We start from the raw sequence: 22,866 nt of genomic DNA, 5'->3' as shown, positions 1-22,866 counted from the left end.
GGGTTGAACAACCTCCTATATCTTATGGTCTATTAAGCCCCACTCTCACTAGACAATAATGCTGATGGATGCAAGTTTGGTAGCTTCCCAGCCTTATTGCTGCCAAACAGCTCCACCATCTATATTCAGCCAGTTCATGGACAGGCCATCGTGTGGATTTACTGCCTGATGCCACTCACCTGGAGATTAACGTCTGCTCCTGACGTTTAGTTTTTGCCCTTCTCCTTCATCAATCCCAGCAAAGCTTATCAGTGAGTGCAAATACCATATAACATATAACGATATAATAATTACAGCACGGAAACAGGCCATCTCGGCCCTCCTAGTCCACGCCGACGTTTACACTCACCTAGTCCCACTGGCCTGCACTCAGCCCATAACCCTCCATTCCCTTCCTGTCCATATACCTATCCAATTTTACTTTAAATGACAATACCGAACCTGCCTCTACCACTTCTACTGGAAGCTCATTCCACACAGCTACCACTCTCTGAGTAAAGAAGTTCCCCCTTGTGTTACCCTTAATCTTTTGCCCCCTAACTCTTAAATCATGTTCTCTTGTTTGAATCTCCCCTACTCTCAATGGAAAAAGCCTATCCACGTCAACTCGATCTGTCCCTCTCATTATTTTAAATACCTCTATCAAGTCCCCCCTTAACCTTCTACGCTCCAAAGAATAAAGACATAACTTGTTCAACCTTTCTCTGTAACTTACCATATCTTTCCATCCTGTCAAGGTCGCTGGGAAATTTTACACTGTTCTTTCACTTTATTTTGTCCTTCAGAGCAATTCCCCCCTCCTTTTCCTTACCTTCATAAGTTATTGTGTGCTATGTGCTACACCCTGGCCTGGAGAAACGTCATCTCGTTGCTATATACAACATTTCCTGCATACTTGCAGGTTCTTTGCATCTGAAGCGATACAGAGTGAAGCTTATATCTGGATCAAGGAAAACTGGAAAAACCGAATTTAAACTTAAGTCATTTAGGAATAACCTGGTATGAACTCCAAAGGTTCCAGCAAATGGATCCTTTGACAATTTATACCCTTATAATAATTTTGGCAGGTAACAAAAGTGGCTTTGAACACAACTTTAAGTTTGCTAACACAAGTGTAAAATAAGTTTATGCACTTGCGTTTGTGCCCACAATGAAATTTATGCTCCCATATTAACATTAACCTTTGAAAGCAGCAATATCAATAAGGGTATGAACGTATATTAAATATTAATTACATATATAATATTAATAACTGCAATTTATTGAAAGCTTTCATGACATCAAGCAAAGGAATCTACTCAGTATGAGAGTGCACTTCTATCAAATAAAATACATAATCCATCTATCTATCATCATCACGTGCCGTGTCATATGATGTGGGCGTTCAGGTTATTTCAAAGACCATGATTGTTCTTGGCAAACTTTTTCCAAAGTGATTTGCCATTGCCTTCCTCTGGGCAGTGTCTTTACAAGACGGGTGACTCCAGCCACTGTCAATACCCTTCAGAGGTTGTCTGCCTGGCGTCAGTGGTCGCATAGCCAGGACTTTTGATATGCCCCAGCTGCTTATACGACCATCCACCACCTGCTCACATGGCTTCACCTGACTCTGAACGGGGTGGGGGGAGGTAGGCTAAGCAGGTGCCACACCTTGCCCAAGGGTGACCTGCAGTCTAGCCGTGCGAAGGAGCGCCTTACTCCTACTTTGGTACCTCATACCCGCCACTCAACATTCAACATAATTTTTGACACTATTTTTTAAAGCTATACCAGCAACTTGACAAAAACAGCTACAAATAACTTCTCAGTTATCACATGTAATGGTAAAGTTTCTTTTTACATCAGAAAAATATTCATTTCAACCACTGCTTCAAATTCAGCCTGCATTATGGGCATATTATGAGCATATTTTTAAAGCGTACATACTGCAGTGACCTATAACAATCCATTTCAACACTTTCGTTAGTACTCTTTGTAGCATTAAAACCTTTGATACCAAAGTAAGTCTCAAAATCCTTCAAATCTGAGCAATAATAATCATGTTCTTACCGCACATCAGATTGTACACTTCAATATTTGAAAAGGGTTGAACTTCAGTCCTGGCCTTAAATCCAGGTCCATGGCCAATAAAAATGGTCTGCCATTGCCAAAAGAAACAAAACAGAACTATTCTTAACTCTTGAAGAAATGAAGCACATTTAATGCAATACATAGACATTTATCTCCTTTGATGCACTCAGCAATTCAGGAACAACTTCTTCCCCTTTGCCATACGATTCCTAAATGGAGATTGAACCCATGAATACTACCTCACTGTTTTATATATGTTTTTTTGCATTATTGTTAATCTCTTAATACAATATGAACTTACTGTAATTGATTTTTTTTCAATATTATCATGTATTACATTGAACTGTTGCTGTTAACAGATTTCATGTAATAAACCTGATTCTGATAAGACAAATGCTCATGTAACGGAGGCACTTCACCTGCATACTCTTGTACTGGTTATCAGAACCATGGAATCCACCTGTGCAATATTTAAATGGAGGTTTCCTGAGAAAGGGCAGCAAAATGAGGGAAATATTAGCTTAAATGTAGATTGCCACATTACAAAACGATACATTTGTTTTATGTAGTAGTTGACAAAAAAAATTTTTTAAAATTAAAAATTTTAAAATTCAAGCAACACACACAAAATGCTGGTGGAACTCAGCAGGCCAGGCAGCAACTACAGGGAGAAGCACTGTCGACGTTTTCGGCCAAGACCCTTCGTCAAGACGGACTCTGAACTTAACTACATTAGTTTCTTATTTGAAATAAATGACATCAGCTGAACTCCATGTACATGCTTCCCTGATACGGTGGATGTTTAGAAAGGCATAATTCCATTTAGTTATTTCCAGGATTACTGATAAAAGGGGAGTAAAGGGAGTTTTCCTTCAAAAAAAATTATTTCATCAGCAAGTTTCCCCCAGATGTAATTACACTAATAAGCCAATAAGGAACACATACCAATTACTGATATTTTTGTTAAGAGGATTTGACTGAGTTATAATTCAATCATGCAGACAGTGGCAGCTGCCAGCTTTAAAGTTTATACAAATACTTCCTGCATACTTGTGAACCTATTATAATTCTTCTGTATATAATTATCTATTTCTATGAAATTTAAGTTTAAATAAACTTGTAACATGAATGTTAAAAATGCTAAAAACACTCAGTGGGTCAGCTAATGTTTGTGGAGGGAACTGCTGCAAAATATCAGCGATGGTTCAATGCCTGTCATTTTGGACCACTTATTCTCAACAGATACTGAGATCAGTTGAGATCTTGCAACAAATTTTTTGGCTTCTATTTCACATTTCCAACAGCTGCTATCATAGCCTTTAGTTTAACTTACAGACCAGCCTGCCACTGGGGGTCCATATACAAGTTCACGTCTTCGATTCTTCTGCTGCTGGCATAGTGGAAACGCTTTGGCAAGTGATGCTTTAGGTAGGGTATGAAGTGCTGATCTGTTGACCTGCACTAACATGACAAAGATATCACACATTAGCTCTTCCCCAATCCTGTTACTTGAAAACTTAATGCTTTTTACAAAATCCGTCTTACACATTGGAACACTGAGAAATCCACTTACAGTAAGCTTTCTCACGACACCTTCTGAATCAACTGAAATAGAAACCACATTAAAATTAGTCACAGAAGGGAAACATTGATTTTTTTTATATATAAACAGACCAATTTCTCTGCTCTTGATTTTTTTAGCTTCCCCTCCAAAAAGATAGATTACAGTTCGAGAGGAATTTTTAAAACTTAGCTTAGGTGCAAAAGAGCCTCCAAAGTGAAAACAATGGGGACCTTGGATGAAATGTTATTCACCCTGTATTTAGAACAAAATGGCATTTTAGCAAGATTTGCCATCTGTACCAGGAACAGTTGCCCAGAGCATTAAGCAGGTGGTTCCAATTTATTTTGTTTGACAGCATTCATTAAGGACCATTTTGGTAGCTAATGTTTGACATGACACTTTGTCTAGACAAGGACCAGTTGACTAGCAGTAAATTATCTAAAGCTTCGTATATTACATTTCAATGCTACTGACGCAGCAAATAAATTCCAAGACAAACAGCCTAGAGATCTGGGCTAACAGTTCAAATTCCATCATAAATATTGTAAGTGGCACCAGTTTAAAAAGTCTGAATTTACAATTGTAAAGGGCCTGGTATAATTGCCCCTGGAACACTATGTACAGAGTTGGCCTTCCTACTTAAAAATCCTTATTCAAGTGTGACAGGGTTTTTCTCCTACCTGAGATTTCATCATCTCAGAATAAGCAATAGGGGAAAAGCTTCCAGAAGGATGCAGATCTTTAAAATTTTCCAGCATGGAGTGTTGTGGAGGGACAGTCATTGATTATTCAAGCAGACAATGATAGATGTTTGGATACTGAGAAAGCCTGGCAAATGAGAATAGTGCTGGTGCTGGCAAGGCACTGGACATTATCTATGTGGACTTAGACATTTGCTTAGGTCCCTCATTGTATATTGATTTAGAAGATTAAGGTGCAGGGGATCTAGGGTGAATTGTAAGTTTAGGTTTAAAACTTGTTTGCTGATAGAAGATGCAGCAGTGATGGAAAACTGATATTCTGGCTGGGAGTCCGCGACCAGTGATACTGGATTCTGCAAGGATTGGTGCTGGGTCCTCTGTGGATAGGTATGTAGACACTTTATTGATACCAAAGGAAATTATAGTGTCACAGTAGCATTACAAGAGCACAGATAAATATTTTTTATTCTTTCTACTTCTATTCTATTAAGTTACCACAAACAATCTAACAGGAGAGGTCATCACCTCCCTGGCTATATAGAGCCTAATAGCTGATGGTAAGAATGACCTCATATAGCGCTTTTTGGAGCAACACAGTTGTCTTAGTCTATTACTGAAGGTGCTCCTCTGTTCAGCCAAGGTGGCACGCAGAGGGTGAGAAAGATTGTCCAGAATTGTTTATAATGTATAGTATTGACTTGGATAAAAACGTAGCTGGTTGGATCAGCAACCTTAAAGAAGACAGGAAGTTCGTTGAAGAGGTGGACTATAAAGATCTATCAGAAGTACAACAGGATACAGATCAGTTATAGAAACGGGCAGAAAAGTGGCAAATGGAGTTTAATCTGGGTATCTCTGAGGTGTTGCACTTCGGGAAGTCAAATGAATGGAGAAAGAGAACAGTTAATGGTAGCAAACTTAATAGTATTGAAGCACAGAGAGATTTGGGGTCCAGGCCATAGTTTACTGAAAGTGGCTACCCACGTGGTAAGGTGGCAGAGAAGGCTTGCCATCATTTGTGGGGTTGCTGACTATAAGAGAAATGAAAATCACATTGAAGCTGTACAAGACTTCATTCAGACCACACTTGGAGCCTCATATACAGTTCCAGGCATTATAAAGTCAAGGCGAAAGTCAAAGTAAAGCTATAATCAAAGAATGCACACCTTGGGATTCATTGTCTTGCAGACATTCACAGTAGAACAAAGAAATACATTAGAACTGGTGAATAACTACACACAAAGACTGAAACAACCAATGTGCAAAAGAAAGCAAACTGTGCAAATAATAAAATAATAATAATAATAATAATACGTAAATAAATAATACTGAGAACATGAGTTGTAGAGTCCTCGAGAGTGGAATCAGTTCCTAGTTGAGCTGAGTGAAGTTATCCATGCTGGTACAGGAGCCTGATGGCCGAAGATAACTGTTCAGGAAAGTGGTGGTGTGGGACGTAAGGCTCCTGTAACCTCCTTCCCAAGGGCAGCAGCGAGAAGAAAGTATGGCCTGGACGGTGGAGGTCCTGGACGATGCATGCTGCTTTCTTGTGGCAGTGTTCCTTGTAGATGTGCTCAGTAGTGGGAGCGGTTTGCCTATGATAAATCAGACTATATCCACCACTTCTGTAGGCTTTTCCTTAGTTGGGTATTGGTTTTTCCATACCATGATGGATGTGGACTCTGGAAAGGGTGCAAAAAAGATCAACCAGGACACTGCCTGGATTACAAAGTATGAGCTCTAAGGGCAGATAGGGCAAAATTGGATTCTTCTCCTGAGAGCTTCAGAGAATTAGAGGTTAAAAATCTCACGTTAGAGGTTTTTAAAATTATGATAGAGAGGTAGGATAGAAAAGGTTTTGATGTGTATTTAATATTTCAGTAATATTTGAGTAATACTGTAAATATGTTGTTGTGTAATCCCTCTTTGTTTAAACATTACGGGTTATAAGTAAAAATAAGTGAGTGGCATACATTAACACATCACTACCTGGTACTTGTGTGTCTTGCTCTAAGTAAACATGAAGTTAGACTTGCATTTCCGATTGCTTTGTTTTCCTTTCAGTTAATTTCATGTTTTGGAGTTGCAAAGTCTAAAAGTTTCAGGTTCTAAATTCCAAACACAAAGAAAACAAGAGTTCAGTGGTGATGTGAGCAGCCACTTTTTTTTAAAAAGAGAGAGCGGTAGGGGCTCCGAATGGTTAACAGTGGAAGCAGGCAGTTTGGTGGAGCTTGAGAGCCTTCAGGTCAACACATGAAGGGAGATGGAGGGATATGGATGTTACACAGGAAGAGGACTTTTAGTATAAATTGGCAACAAGATCAGCACAACAAAATTGGAGGAATGGACTGTCGGTGCTGCACTGTTTTAGGTTCCCTGTGAAATGATACTGAGGTAACTTACTTACTTGTCCTTATTGAACAGTCTAACAGTCACAAGGGGCGTTCTGGCCTCCTGCTGCTTCTACTATATGTTCTTATGCAAGATAGGTTGGGCAACCCTCATCCTAAATGCTTGGGGCTAGAATAGTTTCAGATTTTGGAATATTTGCATCTATATAACTAGATACCTTGGGGGTGGACCCAAGTCTAAACACAATCAATTTACATAACACCCTGAATGTATTTCAATATAATATTTTTAATAATAGTGCATGAAACAATAATGTATACATTGAACCATCAGAAAGGTGAGCTGAGAATATGTACACAACGCTGGAAGAACTCAGCAGGTCAGGCAGCATCCGTGAGAAAAGAGTAGCCAACGTTTCAGGCCAAGACCCTTCATCAGGAATCAGGAAAGGTGAGCTATCACTACCTCTTCCACCCAGGTGGACAGTCAGCGGATGTTTGGCATCACCGTCATTCCCGACTCCGAATTTACCTGTTACTGGTAAGCTGTCTTTGTCTTACACTTGTTCATCGCACATGTGGACTGATACAACCGCTCAGCATGTTAGATTTTCATCAATAATGATCTTGGCAAACTCATCAATGAATTTCTCTGATCAACAAACACTTCATCACCACAAATACTTAAAAATTTAATGCTCTGCCTTTTCTTAAATTTCTGCAACCAGCCTGCTGAATATCCACAATTACCTTCAATCTTCAGATTGTCGTGACCGATTTTTGTTTGTTTCATGATCAGCATACAATTAAGCGGTATATGTTCACTCTGATGCTGATGAATCCACTCTTTAAATACACGATCAAGGTCTTCATTTTGCACTTTAGCAGCGTTTTTCTATTTTTCATTAACTTCTTTCAGCACAGATCTTGTAACAGTTCGTCCTTTTGTTTCCAACACCATACTTCCCTGTCCGAGCTTCACCTTTACACCTGTCAAGTTTTTCCAACAACCTGATTTTCTGTGTTGTAGATAAGCATCAATGATAAGCATCTTTTTCTTTTCACTATTACCCAAAGGGGTAATCACAGACCATATTGACATTTTCAACAATATCTTCACAGCATAGAGCAGAGAATAAGCACAAAACACATGGTAATCATTGCACATCTACAAAGGTCTGGCTATGATGATTGCTGGTAACAAACTAGCCCCAACAGGGCCCCCACTCAGCGTACGTGATGCGCAGAGACCTGGGAACTTCCCAGCATCGCGAGGAATTTTCCATTTGCGGCATCACGACAGCACTCAAAAATTCAGTTTCAGAGGTTTTGGATTTTTGGTTAAGGGGTACTCAACCTATATTTTGAAGACTTCACCCAGACAATGGATCAGTGTTCTACACTCTGCAAAATATTAAACTGACTGTAAACAGAGCTAATATTTGTTATTAACTCTGGTTTATAACCTTTAACAATCAGCAACGCTCCAGCATTAACAGACAAGTAATTAGGTGGACTTTTACCGGTCTCTGTTCACTCACCGTTGAACTCAGACTCCAATCTAACACCTGCAACAGATTTGTTCTGAAAGAGTCTTTGTGTTTATATATAAAGTGCAGGAAGGCTCACTCCTTGCAGTTTCATAACAATACAAAAAGCAGGGCCATTGCCTCCCCACATTTCCTCCTCAGACTGTAAACCAATAAAGCTTTACAAAACAGAAACACCGTTCTTACTAATCTGTACACATTTAAAAGGTCACAACCCTGTTTTGATTACTTACATTTGAAATAATCCTCAGGAACAGATTTACTCCTTATCCGAGGTGCTGGGCCAGACCTTATATAAATGTCATCTACATTGTCCAAGTAATTCTCCATATATGCAACTTTTGAACAATTGACTTCTTCCATTCCTAAAATGATATTAAGTTAGCAAACAACAGTGAATATAAATCATGAGCAGAAATGCTGGAGTATTTGCAGAGTAGCTGGGTATATAAACTCTGCAGATTTATGACATTTTACTCACATTGCACTCTCTCTCCATAATCAACACACCACCCCCTTCCCCAGATTTTGGCTGATGGACAGAATATTTCCAGAATTTTCTGTCTTAACTCACATTTTCACCATGTTCAACAGTACAAAGGTAACATTTCCCCAAGAACTTTAACCAGACAATAAATATGTAATTGGACAAGTTGTAGCCTAATTTTCTCCACTAAGAGCCCTCTGAAGATGGAACCATTCTTCAAACAGCTATCAGAGTACTGGAAAGGGCAGTAATTGGTTATAGATGGAAAGCTACCAGGAAGGAAAGGATTTTAATGGAAAGAAGAATGGAGATGTCAATTATTTAACTGTCAGAAATACTTCAGAGTGTCTGGTTGTTTAAGAAATGATTGCTTTAAAATCGACAGGAGCCAACAGATCAGGTTTGAGACTCTCTGCAGGTTACGACACGTTGGTGGGTTAGGGGTTGGGAGGGAAGTGTGGATGTGTGGAAGAGGGGAGATTGCATGAAGACAGCATTTCAATCTATGTCCTGACGAAGGGTCTCGGCCTGAAATATCGACTGTACTTCTCCCTATAGATGTTGCCTGGCCTCTTGCGTTCCACCAGTATTTTGTGTGTGTTGCTTGAATTGCCAGCATCTGCAAATTTCCTCGAGTTAACATTTCAATCTGTCTCAATCGAGGACTCGTTGATAGAGAAACTCATCTAGAGAAAGATTTTGCACTAGGCAAGACCCATGAAGAGAAACTTGAGTGAGATTTAGTGGCCAAGGCACAAAACTTGTGGACTTTGAATTAGGAGCTTGGCAAGTTGTGAGAAGATCCTGTACAGGGGATTTTTAAACATGAGATTCTACAGCTGCTGGAAGTCTTAAAACCACGGACATAGAATGCTGGAGGAACAGAGCAAATTGGGCAGCATTTTTGGAGCTGAATGAAAGGTTGGAAGGTTGGAGCTGAGACCCTTCCTCAGGGCTGGAAAGGAAGTGGGTGGAAGTGAAAATAAGAAGGTGGGGGGACAGCAAGGAGTGAAAGCTGGCCAGTGACAGGTGAGACCAAGTGAGCAAGAAGCTGGATGGGTAGGGGAGTGGAGATGAAGAAAGAGGGGATAGGTAGAAGAGGTAACAGGCTAAAGAAGCAGGAATCAAATAAGAAAGGAGAGTGGAACATGGAAGGAACGATTTTTAAAACTCTTGTGTGTCACCCTGGACTCCTACCATGGTCAGATATCATAATAAGGTTGACACACTGCAGCAGGTTTCTTTGTTTCAGCCCATCCATCAGCATTCCCACCATTGCATCCACTCTCTCCAGTGCATCTGCCACCTGAATACCAAGAGCAGAGGGGGAAAAGTATGCAATAAATAACAAAGCCACAACTGTTTCTTATTCACATAGATAATTTTTTTTTTACTTATCCAATCTCTGCTGCAAATCCTGGAAGACCTTTATTTCAGGCAACGATATCTGGTACCACATTATCAAGGTGTCAGGAATGATCAAGGCTAATATCTTATTTTGGGAAATGGTAGCTGCATCTGGTCATGCAGCATATCAAGGCCTCAGTGACATGGGTTTGTGTTACAGAACAGTGAGCCTAACATCATGCACTTACCGTTGCAGAAAATGTTTGTGAACCCTTTGCCATTACCTGGTTTTCTGTATCAATTACTCATAAAACGTGGCCTGATCTTCATCTAAGTCACAATAATAGACAAACACAATCAGCCTAAACTAGTGACACACAAATAATTGTACATTTCATGTCTTTATTAAATACATTGTTAAATCATTCACAGTCCAGGGTGGAAAAAATGTGAATGCTTGTATATTTAATAACTGGTAGAACCTCCTTCAGCAGCAATAACCACCATCAAGCGTTTCCTGTAGCTGCCGATCAGACTTGCATAACTTCAAGGAGGTATTTTGACCATTCCTCCAGACAAACGGTTTCAGTTTACCAATATTTCTAGGATACCTTGCGCGAGCAGCCCTCTTCAGGTCATGCCGCAACATCTCAGTTGGGTTAAGCTCTGGACTCTGACTTGGCCATTCCAAAACACAAATATTCTTCTTTTTAAAGTATTCTATTGTTGATTTGCTCTTGCGTTTCATCTCATTGTCTTGGTGCATCATTCAGCTTCTATTAAGCTTCAGGTGACAGACAGACCATTACACTGACATTCTCCCATAAAATGTCTTGATACAATTTCTAAGTCATTGTTCCATTCTGTGCTCCCGATGCGGCCTCCCCTACATCGGTGAGACTCGACGCAGATTGGGGGACAGCTTCATCGAGCACCTACACTCTGTCCGTCACAACAGACAGGATCTCCCAGTTGCCACTCACTTCAACTCTCCCTCTCATTCCCATCTAGATATGTCCATACATGGCTTCCTCTACTGCCATGATGAGGCCAAACTCAGGTTGGAGGAGCAACACCTCATCTACCGTCTGAGTAGCCTCCAGCCTGGTGGTATGAACATTGAATTCTCCAATTTCCGGTAATTCCCTCCCCCTCCTCTCCCCCATCCCAGATCCCTCTCTTCCTCTCTCCCCCTTCAACTTTCTGCTTTTTTATCTCTACAGTTCTTTCAAGCTTATCCCCTCCCCCTCCCCCCTTTATCTTTCCTCTGATTGGTTTCCCACCTTGCGCCTCTAGGCCCTACCCCCTCCCCTGTCTCTATTACTGGGCTTCGGCCCTCTCTTCCCCTCCCCATTCCTGATGAAGGGTCTCGGCCCAAAACATTGGCTACTCTTTTCTCACGGATGCTGCCTGACCTGCTGAGTTCTTCCAGCGTTGTGTACGTATTCTTTGATCCACAGCATCTGCAGTTGTATTTTTGTGTTTCCCTCAGAAACAGTAAGCTGTCCAGGCCCTGAGACAGCAAAGCATGATGCTCCTTCCACCATGCTTCACAGTTGGGATGAGGTTTTGGTGTTAGTCTGCAGTGGCCTTTTTTCCTCCAAACATAGCAGTGTGCATTTCTACCAACAAGCTCAATTTTTGTCTCATCTGTCCACAGAACTTTGTGGAGCATCCAGGTAGTCTTTTGCAATCTTGAGACATGCAGCGATGTTTTTTTTGGGAGAACAAGCAGTTTCCTTCACGATGTCCATCCGTGAACACCATTCTTGTTCAGTGTTTTTCTCATTGTGGACACATGAACAGAGACTAGCAAGTTCTAGAGATTTTGGGGTCCTTTTTCACCTCCTGCAACATTACACATTGTTCTCTTGGTGTGATCTTTGGTGGATGCCCACTCCCAGGGAGAGTAGCAACAGGACTGAATTTCCTCCATTTGTAGATACAGGGTTCCCCCCGCTATCCAAAGGTAGAGTGTTCCTATGAAACTGTTTGTAATCCGAAATGTCGTAAAGCGAAGAAGCAATTACCATTAATTTATATGGGAAAATTTTTTGAGCATTCCCAGACCCAAAAAATAACCTACCAAATCAAACCAACTAACACATAAAACCTAAAATAACTGTCCATTTCTTGATGTGGATCACCTTTCCAGGTGTCTCGGATAGCTGCTCCAATGAAAACACAGTCTCTGGAGGCACATATGCAGTAACAGGCGTCTCAGGTAAAGAGAGTCGACTCAGCGCATCGACGTTTGCATTATCCCCACCCACTCTGTCCACTATAGTATACAGGTAGACTGACAATGTGAGAGCCCAACGCTGTATCCTGGCTGAGGCTAGCGGTGGGATACATCTGGTCTCACTAAAGTATACTATGTATATATTTTTAAATTTATAGCAACTTAGCACTACTGCTGCTGCAAAACAACAAACTTCATGTCATACGAGTTGGTGATGATAAATCCGATTCAATACTTTGGAGATAATTTTCAACTTCACCACCTGAGTGATAAAACTATCCCATGTCATCGCGATCCTTATTTATATTTCCATAGACAGCCTTTTCATCACCAGAAGCTAGTCGGCTAACTCTCACAGCAAACGCAGGAATCCCCATTGGTCACTATTCCCCTTCCCAGCACAGAAGAAACAGTACACTTCCCCTTGTTATGCTACTGTGCTCTGGTCAGAATAATCTGCAACCTTAGCTCCAGGTGCAAATCTTTTATAGCTGCAGATCTGGTCCACAAGCCCTCTGCTATGTTGGACTAAAAAAAACCATTGGTATAATCTAACAGTGGTAAAATAGAGCTTAGAGCTAAGCTGGAGTAGGGGTGGAAGGTTAATCGTGATAGACAGTTTTTGAAAATCTCTGATATTTGTAGATATTTAGAAACTATTAAAATGGTAACTTAAAAGAGTGAATAAATGTCATGAATAAACACTATGGGTCAATAAAACACTTAAAGAATTTAAAACATGCATTCCCCAAGCTGAGACTATTCACTGAAATTTCCAGTGTCTCCAGTCTTACAGCAGTTTCAAACGTGGGGGTGGGGGCATTGCCCTGAACTTTGGTGTTGGACTCCAAGTGAATTCATGCAGCACGGCAGTGTGCCATATGATGCTGTTTAGTCACTTTGTAGGTCTAAGACTGACTAGTGCGGTAATAATTTTAAGGCAGTGGTTTTGAAAAGCTGGCATGTTCCGACATTAATTTGATGACCCTCTCTGAATGCTGCTAATAGGTCAGAAGGGTTGTACAAACTCTGCCCATTCTGTTGATTGACTTCTGTTCAAAAAACCAGCTCTGTGTACATAAATCATGAAAACATTTTCAAAATAATTAGGTAAACTTAACTGGGTGTAACATGCACTAGTAGTTGTTTAATCTTTTACACCAGTTTGGTTAATTTCAGGTGAATTGTCATGGCAACCAAATATTTATGGAAATACAGTAACTCCCTGCTAAGTAATGCTGGTGTACACCTGTGTGTTTGAACATGATGTCACTGTAACAGGGCTCAGGCCTGCCTTACCTGACAGGTAACAAATACAGTTCTGAGTAGGGTGCAACCATCATCCCAAGGGCAACACAGCAAATGCTGCCTGACCACATTAGCCTGAGTAACGTAGCACAAAGTTTATACAGGATTTCCCTGTAAAGCTAATGTTAACATTGGCTATAGAGAATCCTTATTTTGATTCAATAGAAGTACACAAATATAATTTATACAAGTACAACAGCTAGGCAAACTGATAACTGAAGGTTACTTACTCTCTTGCTGTTAGGTCCACCTTTATGTCCTGAACTATCAGGTTCCTCCAAATAGATTGCATAAAAATCAGGCCTGAAACAACAACAACAACAAATTCATTTGAACAGCAAGCACAAGGAAATCTGCAGATGCTGGAAATTCAAACAACACACACAAAATGCTGGTGGAACACAGCGGGCCAGGCAGCATCTATAGGGAGAAGCACTGTCGACGTTTTGGGCCGAGACCCTTCGTCAGGTCTAACTGAAAGGAAAGATAGTAAAAGATATGAAAGTAGTGGGGGGAGGGGGAAATGCGAAATGATAGGAGAAGACCGGAGGGGGTGGGATGAAGCTAAGAGCTGGAAAGGCGATTGGCGAAAGTGATACAGAGCTGGAGAAGGGAAAGGATCATTGGACCAGAGGGCTCGGGAGAAAGAAAGGGGGAGGGCAGGAGAGCACCAGAGGGAGATGGAGAACAGGCAGAGTGATGGGCAGAGAGAGAGAAAAAAAAACAACTAAATATATCAGGGATGGGGTAAGAAGGGGAGGAGGGGCATTAACAGAAGTTAGACAAGTCAATGTTCATGCCATCAGGTTGGAGGCTACCCAGCCGGTATATAAGGTGTTGTTCCTCCAACCTGAGTGTGGCTTCATCTTGACAGTAGAGGAGGCCATGGATAGACATATCAGAATGGTATGTCAAAATCCATTTGAAAGGCACTTCTTCACTGTTCATTTGGCCACTTTCATAGTCGATCTAGATCTGTTTGTAATCATAGGTAACCACCTTCACTGCCAGATTTTGATATCTTTAAGTTTCATCTTATATTTCAGAATTACAGTTAAGTTTAAAGTCATTCTGACTGAATCAGTAAATATTACTTAAATGTAAAAATGCATACTACATTCACATTTGCAAGCAACTTGGAAGAAATATTTGTGACTTCTTAGCCCAGTTCAACAGAAGAATGAGGATACAATGCTTACTCATCTCTCTTGAATTGAAACAGCCACATGCCTTCATTAAACTTGTCTCAGTTCATCGATCATTCTACATACATAATTTTAAAAACAGTAATTGATTCAGTTAACAGAAATGGAAGTGGCTTGGTAAATACATTTATAAATGCAAATGATTACCTTTCTTCCTTTGGTAAATCCAGCCACTTAAGGATTGTGAAAACTCTTTCTTCAAATTGAATATGGCTTAAAAATAAAATATCACATTTGAAAATTTGTTTTTTCACCATGCTTAAATAAATGAAAAAGGCAATTTTTATGTAGTTCAAAGTTAAGTGAGATGCTTTATATTTTTATAAAATTCTCCACTTTCAAGTTCAAGTTATGCAGCTTCACGTCCCTGGTTGGAAGCATCTGAGAGGATCTACCCCGGGCCCAATACATTGATACCATCACAAAGGCAGCACACCACAACATTAATTCATTAAGAGTCTGAGGAGATTTGGTATGTCACCAGAGATTTAGCAAGGTCTACAGATGTATGGTGGAGAGAGCATTCTAAGTGGCTGCATCACAGCCTGGTGTGGAGGCTGCAGATGGGTGTAGACACAACCTGCTCCATCATGGGCACAGCACTCCCCAACTGTGAAAATGTCTTCAAGAGACAATGCCTCAAGAAGATGACAACAATCATTAAAGACACCCCCCCCCCCCGCCATCTTGGAATTGCCCCTCTTCTTACTACTAACATCAGAGAGGAAGTACAGGAGCCTGAAGACTCACACTCAATGATTCAGCAAGAATCATCCCCTCCCCCATCAGATTTCTAAACGGTCCACAAACACATGAACACAACCTTGTTATTTTTTTAATTCTATATATATATATTTTTTTAATTTATAGCAACTTAGCACTACTGCTGCTGCAAAACAACAAACTTCATGTCATACAAGTTGGTGATGATAAATCCGATTCAATACTTTGGAGATAATTTTCAACTTCACCACCTGAGTGATAAAACTATCCCATGTCATTGAGATCCTTATTTATATTTCCACAGACAGCCTTTTCATCACCAGAAGCCAGTCGGCTAACTCTCATAGCAGACGCAGGAATCCCCATTGGCCACTATACCCCGTCCCAGCACAGAAGAAATAGTATACTTCCCCTTGTCATGTTACTGTGCTCCAGTCAGAATAATTTGCAATTAAAAGATTTAGCTCCAGGTGCAAATCTTTTATAGCTGCAGATCAGGTCTACGTGCCCTCTGCTATGTTGGAATTTTCCTACTCTTCTCATATCTTAACTTTTATATAACCCACATGGGCCTTTGTGTGGTGCTACTATCTAGATGATAGGATGTTCACCCATCCACCTCTTCCAACTCCAACTTTACCCCTCTCTCCTCCCCACAACACAATGCTTCAGGTCCATAAAATTCCATCTCACAGAACACTGATGCAATCCCATTTCCGCCCCACTGATTTAGCAAAGTTCCATTCAATTCTTTTTAAAGATAGGAATATTCACTAGCCTCTTTATTACATACCTGTCAAATAATTTATAAATGTTTGGGTATGATCCATTTATCTTGGATTCAGAACCAACCCAGAAGAAGGTTCCTGTCTTCAGACTCTGATACATTGCTGTCAGCCACAACTATAAAAAGAACAAATTATTAATAATGAGACCCATGAACACCAGCTGAATTCACTCCAATTCTGACACCTTTCAGTCAGTGGATCTTGAAAAAAAAATGTACCACCGCACACAATCTACCACATCCATGTGGTGATTATCCTCAAGTACGGTGTGCTATCAGGACCTTCCGTCCTGCCGAAGGGTCTCCGCCAGAAACATCGACTATACTCTTTTCCACAGATGCTGCCTGGCCTGCTGTGTTCCTCCAGCATTTTGCGTGTGTTGCTTGGATTTCCAGCACCTGCAGATTTCCTCTCGCGTGTGCTTAAGTAAAAACTAAATGGAGACTAGCCAACCCACCACAAGGTGAAGCTGACCCATAATCATATTCCCAACAAACCAAGCAGGTTAATCAATGAGTAGCCGGGATGCATGGAGAAGAAAAACCATGCTTGATGGTTGGCCTTTGATGAGAAAGAGGATGATACACTTGTCTTTAGCTGTTGGCAATAATGGAAGTAGAATCAGTAAAACCAAACGTGTGGAGACTGAATACCAGGACCAGTCTGTACGTGTACAATTCTGGTGACGAATGGTATATTTCTCCCTCAGTGTACCTCAAACTTGATAACAGTAAACAGATTAAACAACATTACCACCCCTGCAGTACATTCTAGTTACATTCCTGATAAGAACTCACCTGGAATAAGGATTGTGTATGAGGTCTGGAGACAAATAGGAATAAAGTGACCCTTTTCAGGTTGGCTGCTGCTGACTAGTGGTGGACCCACAGACAAATCTGTTGGAATTCTTTGAAGGAATAACAAGCAGGATAGAAAAAGGAAAATCAGTTGATGCTGTCTACCTTGATTTTCAGAAGGACTTTGACAAGGTGCCACACAAGAGGTTGCTTAACAAGCTATGAGCCCATGGTATTACAGGAAAGATTCTAGCATGGATAAAGCTGTGCGAATAAAGGGAGCTATTTGTGGTTGGCTGCCAGTGACCAGTGATGTTCCACAGGGGTCTGTGTTGGGACAGATTCTTTTTACATTATATGTCAATGATTTGGATGATGAAATAGATGGCTTTGTTGCAAAGTTTGCAGACAATATAAAGATAGGTGAAGGGGCATGTAGTTTTGAGGAAGTAGGCTACAGCAGGACTTAAGACAGATTAGGAGAATGGGCAAGGAAATGGCAAATGGAATACTTCCTCAAGGTCATGAAAATTGTTAGAAAAAAAAAATGAAAGGGTTGACTATTTTCTAATTGGAGAGAAAATCCAATAAAACTGATGCACAAAAAGACTTGGAAGTCCTTGTGAAGGATTCCCTGAAGGTTTATTTGCAGGTTGAGTCTGTGGTGAGGAAGGCAAAGGTGATGTTAGCGTTCATTTCAAGAGAAGACCGTTCAGCCTTTATAAAGCACTGATGAGGCCTCACTTGGAGTATTGTGGGCAGGTCTGGGCCCCTCATCTTAGAAAAGATGTGCTGAAACTGGGGTTCAAAGGAGGCTTATGAAAAGGATTCCAGTGTAATGCCCTGGTTCAAATCTTTACTGTTATGCTGTACATATTTCATTTAGCAGCTCTGTAAGAGCAGTCTGTTCTGCTTTCAGCCTGTTTGGGTTATTGTTGAAGATAAGGGATGATGAGGAACCCGTGCCATCCAATTAGGATGACGGGACTGGGAGGAGGTTTTTTGATGAGGGACACCAAAGTCTTGGGCTTTTGTTCAGTGGGAGATGAATAGAGAAGGCACTGGGAAGAACCAATTGTGGGATACAACCCAGTAGGAGACCCGCTTGTTCGAGGTGGATTGCGAGCGACGTTCGGAAAATGGCATGTGCTTTCACACAGATTGAGGGCCCAGAGTGACAGAGGAGTCCAAGATAAGCTCTAACTTACGCATATTTGACTGTTTAATTATAATGGGCCCTTTTTGTTTTTTCATTCTTTCCTTTACTAACCCTTTAGTGAAGTAAGATTCATAAATATAATTCCTTTAGTCGTGCGCAGTCTGCTGTCTGTTATTTTCTGGCACTGAGTTGTCACAGGGTAGCGAATTACACAGCACCCCCACAAACCGGGGTTTGGAGTGGGACAGCTGTCTCAATTTCACGGGTATAGCGGGACTGGAGCAAGTCTTACCTGGACTTACACAGCCAAGGAAACCAGCGGGGTTTCATCAGAATGGCTTCTCATATGAAGAGAGTCTGATGGCTCTGGGCCTGTATTCACTGGAACTCAGAAGAATGAGTGGTGACCTCATGGAAACCTATCGAATGGTGAAAGATCTTGATAGAGTAGATGGGGAGAGGATGTTTCCTATGGAGGGAGAGTCTAAGACCAGAGGGCACAGAATAGAGGGGTGTCCTTTTAGAATGGAGATTAGGAAGAATTTCTTTCGCCAGCGTGGTGAATCTGTGGAACTCCTTGCCACAGGCAGCTATGAAGGCCAAGTCTTTATGTATATTTAAGGCAGAGGTTGATAGATTCTGGATTGGTCAGGGCATGAATAGCCATGGGGAGAAGTTAGGAGATTGGATGGGGCAGAGAGGAAAATTAGATCAGATGTGATGAAATGGTGGAGCACACTTGATGGGCCAAATGGCTCAATTCTGCTTTTCTATCTTATGGTCTGAACAGACAATGAACCAACTCATGAACACTATCTCACTTTCTTTTTTACTCTCTTTATTCACTGCCTATCAAAATTATTTTAATACAGAAGTTCACCAGGGTAGATGCAGTTGTATTTTCTCTGGGTATCTACAATCAGGGTCCGTAGTCTTAAATTAAAAGATCAGTCATTCAAAATTGAAAGTGCTTTTCCATTAACAGGGCCTGGAAGTTTTTACCCAAGAGGTTTACGCAAATTCTGTCACCAAGTCTATTCAAGTATAGACTGATAGATCTTTGGTTTCTCAGGGCAGCCAGGGAAATGAAGTTAATGCAGGAAAGTGGAAGTGGGGTAAACAATTGACTACGTTCTTAATGAATGGTGAAGTAGGAACAAGATATCAAATTATCACTTTTGCTTCTGTTTCTAATGTTAATAAAGAGTTTGAGAGCAAAAATTACACATTTGGCTTCAGTTCTGTCTATGATCGAGTATGCTCTAATAAAAAACATGATGCACAAGGTATTTACAGGATTACAAGTAAACCCAGCAAAAATTATTATAGTTTTAATACTAGTATCATTTTAAATTCAAGAAACAGTAGACATTAGACAATTGCTTCTTAAATTCATGTGTAATGTTTTCTGAATCTAAAATTATACTAAAATTAAAATTATATTAACATTGTTGTGATGATAAAACAATTTCTTCTTAAATTCATATCACACAACTGGCATTTTTTATAACTCTAGAGCAGCCTTCCTCAAACTTTTTGCCCTGGAGGACCCCTTGAAATAATTTTCAGGTTTCAGGGAAGCCCTGCTAATTTATTATACCTACAGCTCACAGTACATTAGGGTGATCAGTAAGTTGAAGATATAAGAATCCAAAAATAATTGTCAATGCTCTTTTGAGTAGAGAATGAATTTGTAGCCAAACTTTCTTGAAAAAAATAAATGGGTAGTTAAGCTTAGCTTACCTTTCTTGAAATTAATCTCTTTCATTCCCTTTCATAAATTTTTAAAACTCATAAGGCAAACATAATAAATTTCTGTTAAATAACTGGCTTAAGCCAAAAAGTCATTTATTTTTTCTAAAGGTAGGCTTGGTAAATTTAATTTAAATAAAGGTTGTACATAAATTTTAATTAATGCTATTTACAACATGAAATTTATGGACAATGTTGAAGCAGTGTATTGTGATGATGTCGGAATTTTTGTTATGTAAGAGAAACAAAACCTTTCATGAAGCCAGCCTTTGTTGGGGCACCATCAGTACAGATGCCGACACAGTTCCTCAAGACAGACCTTTTGCTTCCAGATTTGAAGATAAAACGCTGAATATATTTTGGCTTTTGCGTTTTTCAGCAGCTCTTTGCAACAGAAAAAAGTTTTCTTCAATTTCACTATCACTTACAAATCTCATAAATGCTACAACATGACACTTATTGGTGAAATCTGTTGACTCATCAACCTGGATTGAGAAGCTGTTGTTTTTCAGTTTATCACATAAAAACCCTTCGGCATCATGTGACATGTCATGAACATGTTGATTCATCATATTGTTTGAGAGTGAAACCTTTTCAATTTCTGATACTGCATCTTGCCCTAGCATCTTATCCACTATAATTTTACATGCTGGCATTATTAGGTTCTCACAAACAGTGTGACTTTTCCTTTTCAGGGTAATAAGCTCTGTTACTAAATAGCTTGCTTCATGACTGACTTTATTATGAAAGCTCTACTGTTTGTTTTGGGATTCCAATAGCCATACAAAATAACCAGCACTTTTATGTGTCATATGGCTGTGATTTGTCGTTAAGTGTCTTTTCAATTCTGATGGAGCCATTGCTGCATTTAAGTTGTTTGCCACAGACTAGGCTCCATGGAATAGGACAACCCGGATCACCAGTCCATGTAAACCCATTGATAAGTAGCCTTCATTGTAAAGACAGACCTGTTTTGTGTCCATTGTTGCATAATAAGAATGGCATAATAAATAACTAAATGAGAAAACCACAAAAAATACAAAAACTTCCCTATACAATTAACTTCTAACTTACAACAGCAGCAAAGCAGCAGGCCAACAGCTGAGTCATGGCGTGTAAAAATTCCTTCTTTAGAATGAAAATTTCCCTCCATTAGAGTTTGTTCACTCCCATAAGTCAGTCGGCAGCGCGTAAGGGAAAGTTGAGGCAGCTAATTCGGGAGGGAGAGGCTGACATCAACGCCCAAGCTGGGCGAGTCCATTCAATGCTTGGAAAATGCACTTCATGGTCCTTATCAGCTTATCATCCTCCCCTCTGTGCAATACAGCACTCACCAATGAACACCCGATCGTCCTCCCCTCTGTGCTATACAGCACTCACCAATTAACACCCTATCGTCCTCCCCTCCATGCGATACAGCGCTCACCAATTAACACCCTATTGTCCTCCCCTCCGTGCAATACAGTGCTCACCAATTATCAGCCTACTGTCCTCCACTCCATGCAATATAGTATTGATATAGGCCTCCCCAATCTTGTGTCAAAAACTGAGAATGGATTCAACGAAATAAACACTGTGCACTGCCGTACCAAGCTGAGAGACCTCCAACGGGGCTGCTCAGTCACTGCCCACCACTGCGAGTGTCAGCATCGCGCATTGTGCCAGGTTCAAAAAAAAGGTGTTTTTTTTCCCATCACGATCTCTCATGGAACTCTAGGATTCTAAATGCTCCACAACCAAAGCAAAACAGGAAACCTTGCAGACAGATTACCGCAACTTTCAAAAACTCAAGCAGAGAAGTTATTTGCCAAGAAATCTACACAATTGTTTGCTGTCACACTCAGCTGAAGCAATGTGAAGGCAGGATCTGAAAACAGAAAATGATCTCAACATGGATGTTATGACAGGACTACATTTGACTTCAAACTCTGTACAAAAAACCACGTATGCAGCATTAAACAAATGACAAGAGGGTGAAGAGGAAAATGAAAGGTATACTTCAAGGAATGGCAGTGAAATTAGCAACAACACTGTGCAGCATTTCACCACGTAAATAACATGTAATTACTTCAGAAGGCTAGGATTCGTATACCGTAGTTCTCATAAAACACTGTCAACAGGAAGTATGTTGGGTGTTACCAGGGTACATGCACAGACAACATTACCACCTTCTAACAAGATCTCCAGTCTATAGCTTGTCTTAATCCTGTATCGCTTGTGACGGGTTAAACAACACAAATTGATAAATTAACTTTATTAAAAGGAGTTATTAACTTGCTGCAGGCTAGCTGCTGTAGCAACAATCTGATTCAGTAGATTTGCTAAACTTTTCCCTTAAGCCCAAGTACACTTTTTAAATTCATTTTTGTCCTGATACAGGTTGTTGCCAGAAATGGGTGTCTGGTGGCCTCGCTCCTGGAAATGACCATAACTGGGAGAATAAACATGACAGCAGGGCCAGCTATTGGAGGGAGGGGCAGGTTGACAGTGTGAGGGAGAACCATGGAGTATGCTGTCGCGTGAAGACAGACGCCAGAAGAAGCAGCTAATAGATATGAAGAGATCTCTTTATTCGACAAAATGAGGCACAGCAGGCATCCCTTTCAAAGGAAGAGGCCTACTCCACCCAACACTAGGTGGCACTTTATACGCTTATATCAAAGGGCAATTACCTACAATGCTTTCTTTGAAACACACTTAACTCTCATCCCCCACCCCCCACCCACCTCCATCTTCACACTGACAGTCCAGACAATGTTAAATCAACATTGTCTGGTCCTTCAATTAACTGCTGTTTTCACAGTTATAGGAACTCACAGTGC

At 40.5% G+C, this 22,866-nt stretch overlaps 1 protein-coding gene across 1 annotated transcript in view; it reads right to left on the bottom strand.

Moving 5' to 3' along the window:
* LOC132400527 (venom phosphodiesterase 2-like) overlaps window positions 1-22,866 on the bottom strand; it is a 116,620-nt gene that overhangs the window by 30,166 nt on the left and 63,588 nt on the right. The window contains exons 8-16 of the mRNA XM_059981568.1: window positions 16,342-16,451; window positions 14,973-15,038; window positions 13,851-13,923; window positions 9,921-10,029; window positions 8,470-8,601; window positions 3,644-3,675; window positions 3,404-3,531; window positions 2,490-2,556; window positions 2,050-2,137 (exon numbers count right to left, since the gene is read on the bottom strand). Coding sequence (XP_059837551.1) covers window positions 2,050-2,137; window positions 2,490-2,556; window positions 3,404-3,531; window positions 3,644-3,675; window positions 8,470-8,601; window positions 9,921-10,029; window positions 13,851-13,923; window positions 14,973-15,038; window positions 16,342-16,451 — 805 coding nt within the window. The remainder of the gene's footprint in view (window positions 1-2,049; window positions 2,138-2,489; window positions 2,557-3,403; window positions 3,532-3,643; window positions 3,676-8,469; window positions 8,602-9,920; window positions 10,030-13,850; window positions 13,924-14,972; window positions 15,039-16,341; window positions 16,452-22,866) is intronic.

Source organism: Hypanus sabinus, chromosome 10, assembly GCF_030144855.1.
Source record: "Hypanus sabinus isolate sHypSab1 chromosome 10, sHypSab1.hap1, whole genome shotgun sequence".
Taxonomy (NCBI): Eukaryota; Metazoa; Chordata; class Chondrichthyes; order Myliobatiformes; family Dasyatidae; genus Hypanus; species Hypanus sabinus.
This window is presented reverse-complemented; position numbering and strand designations above follow the sequence as displayed.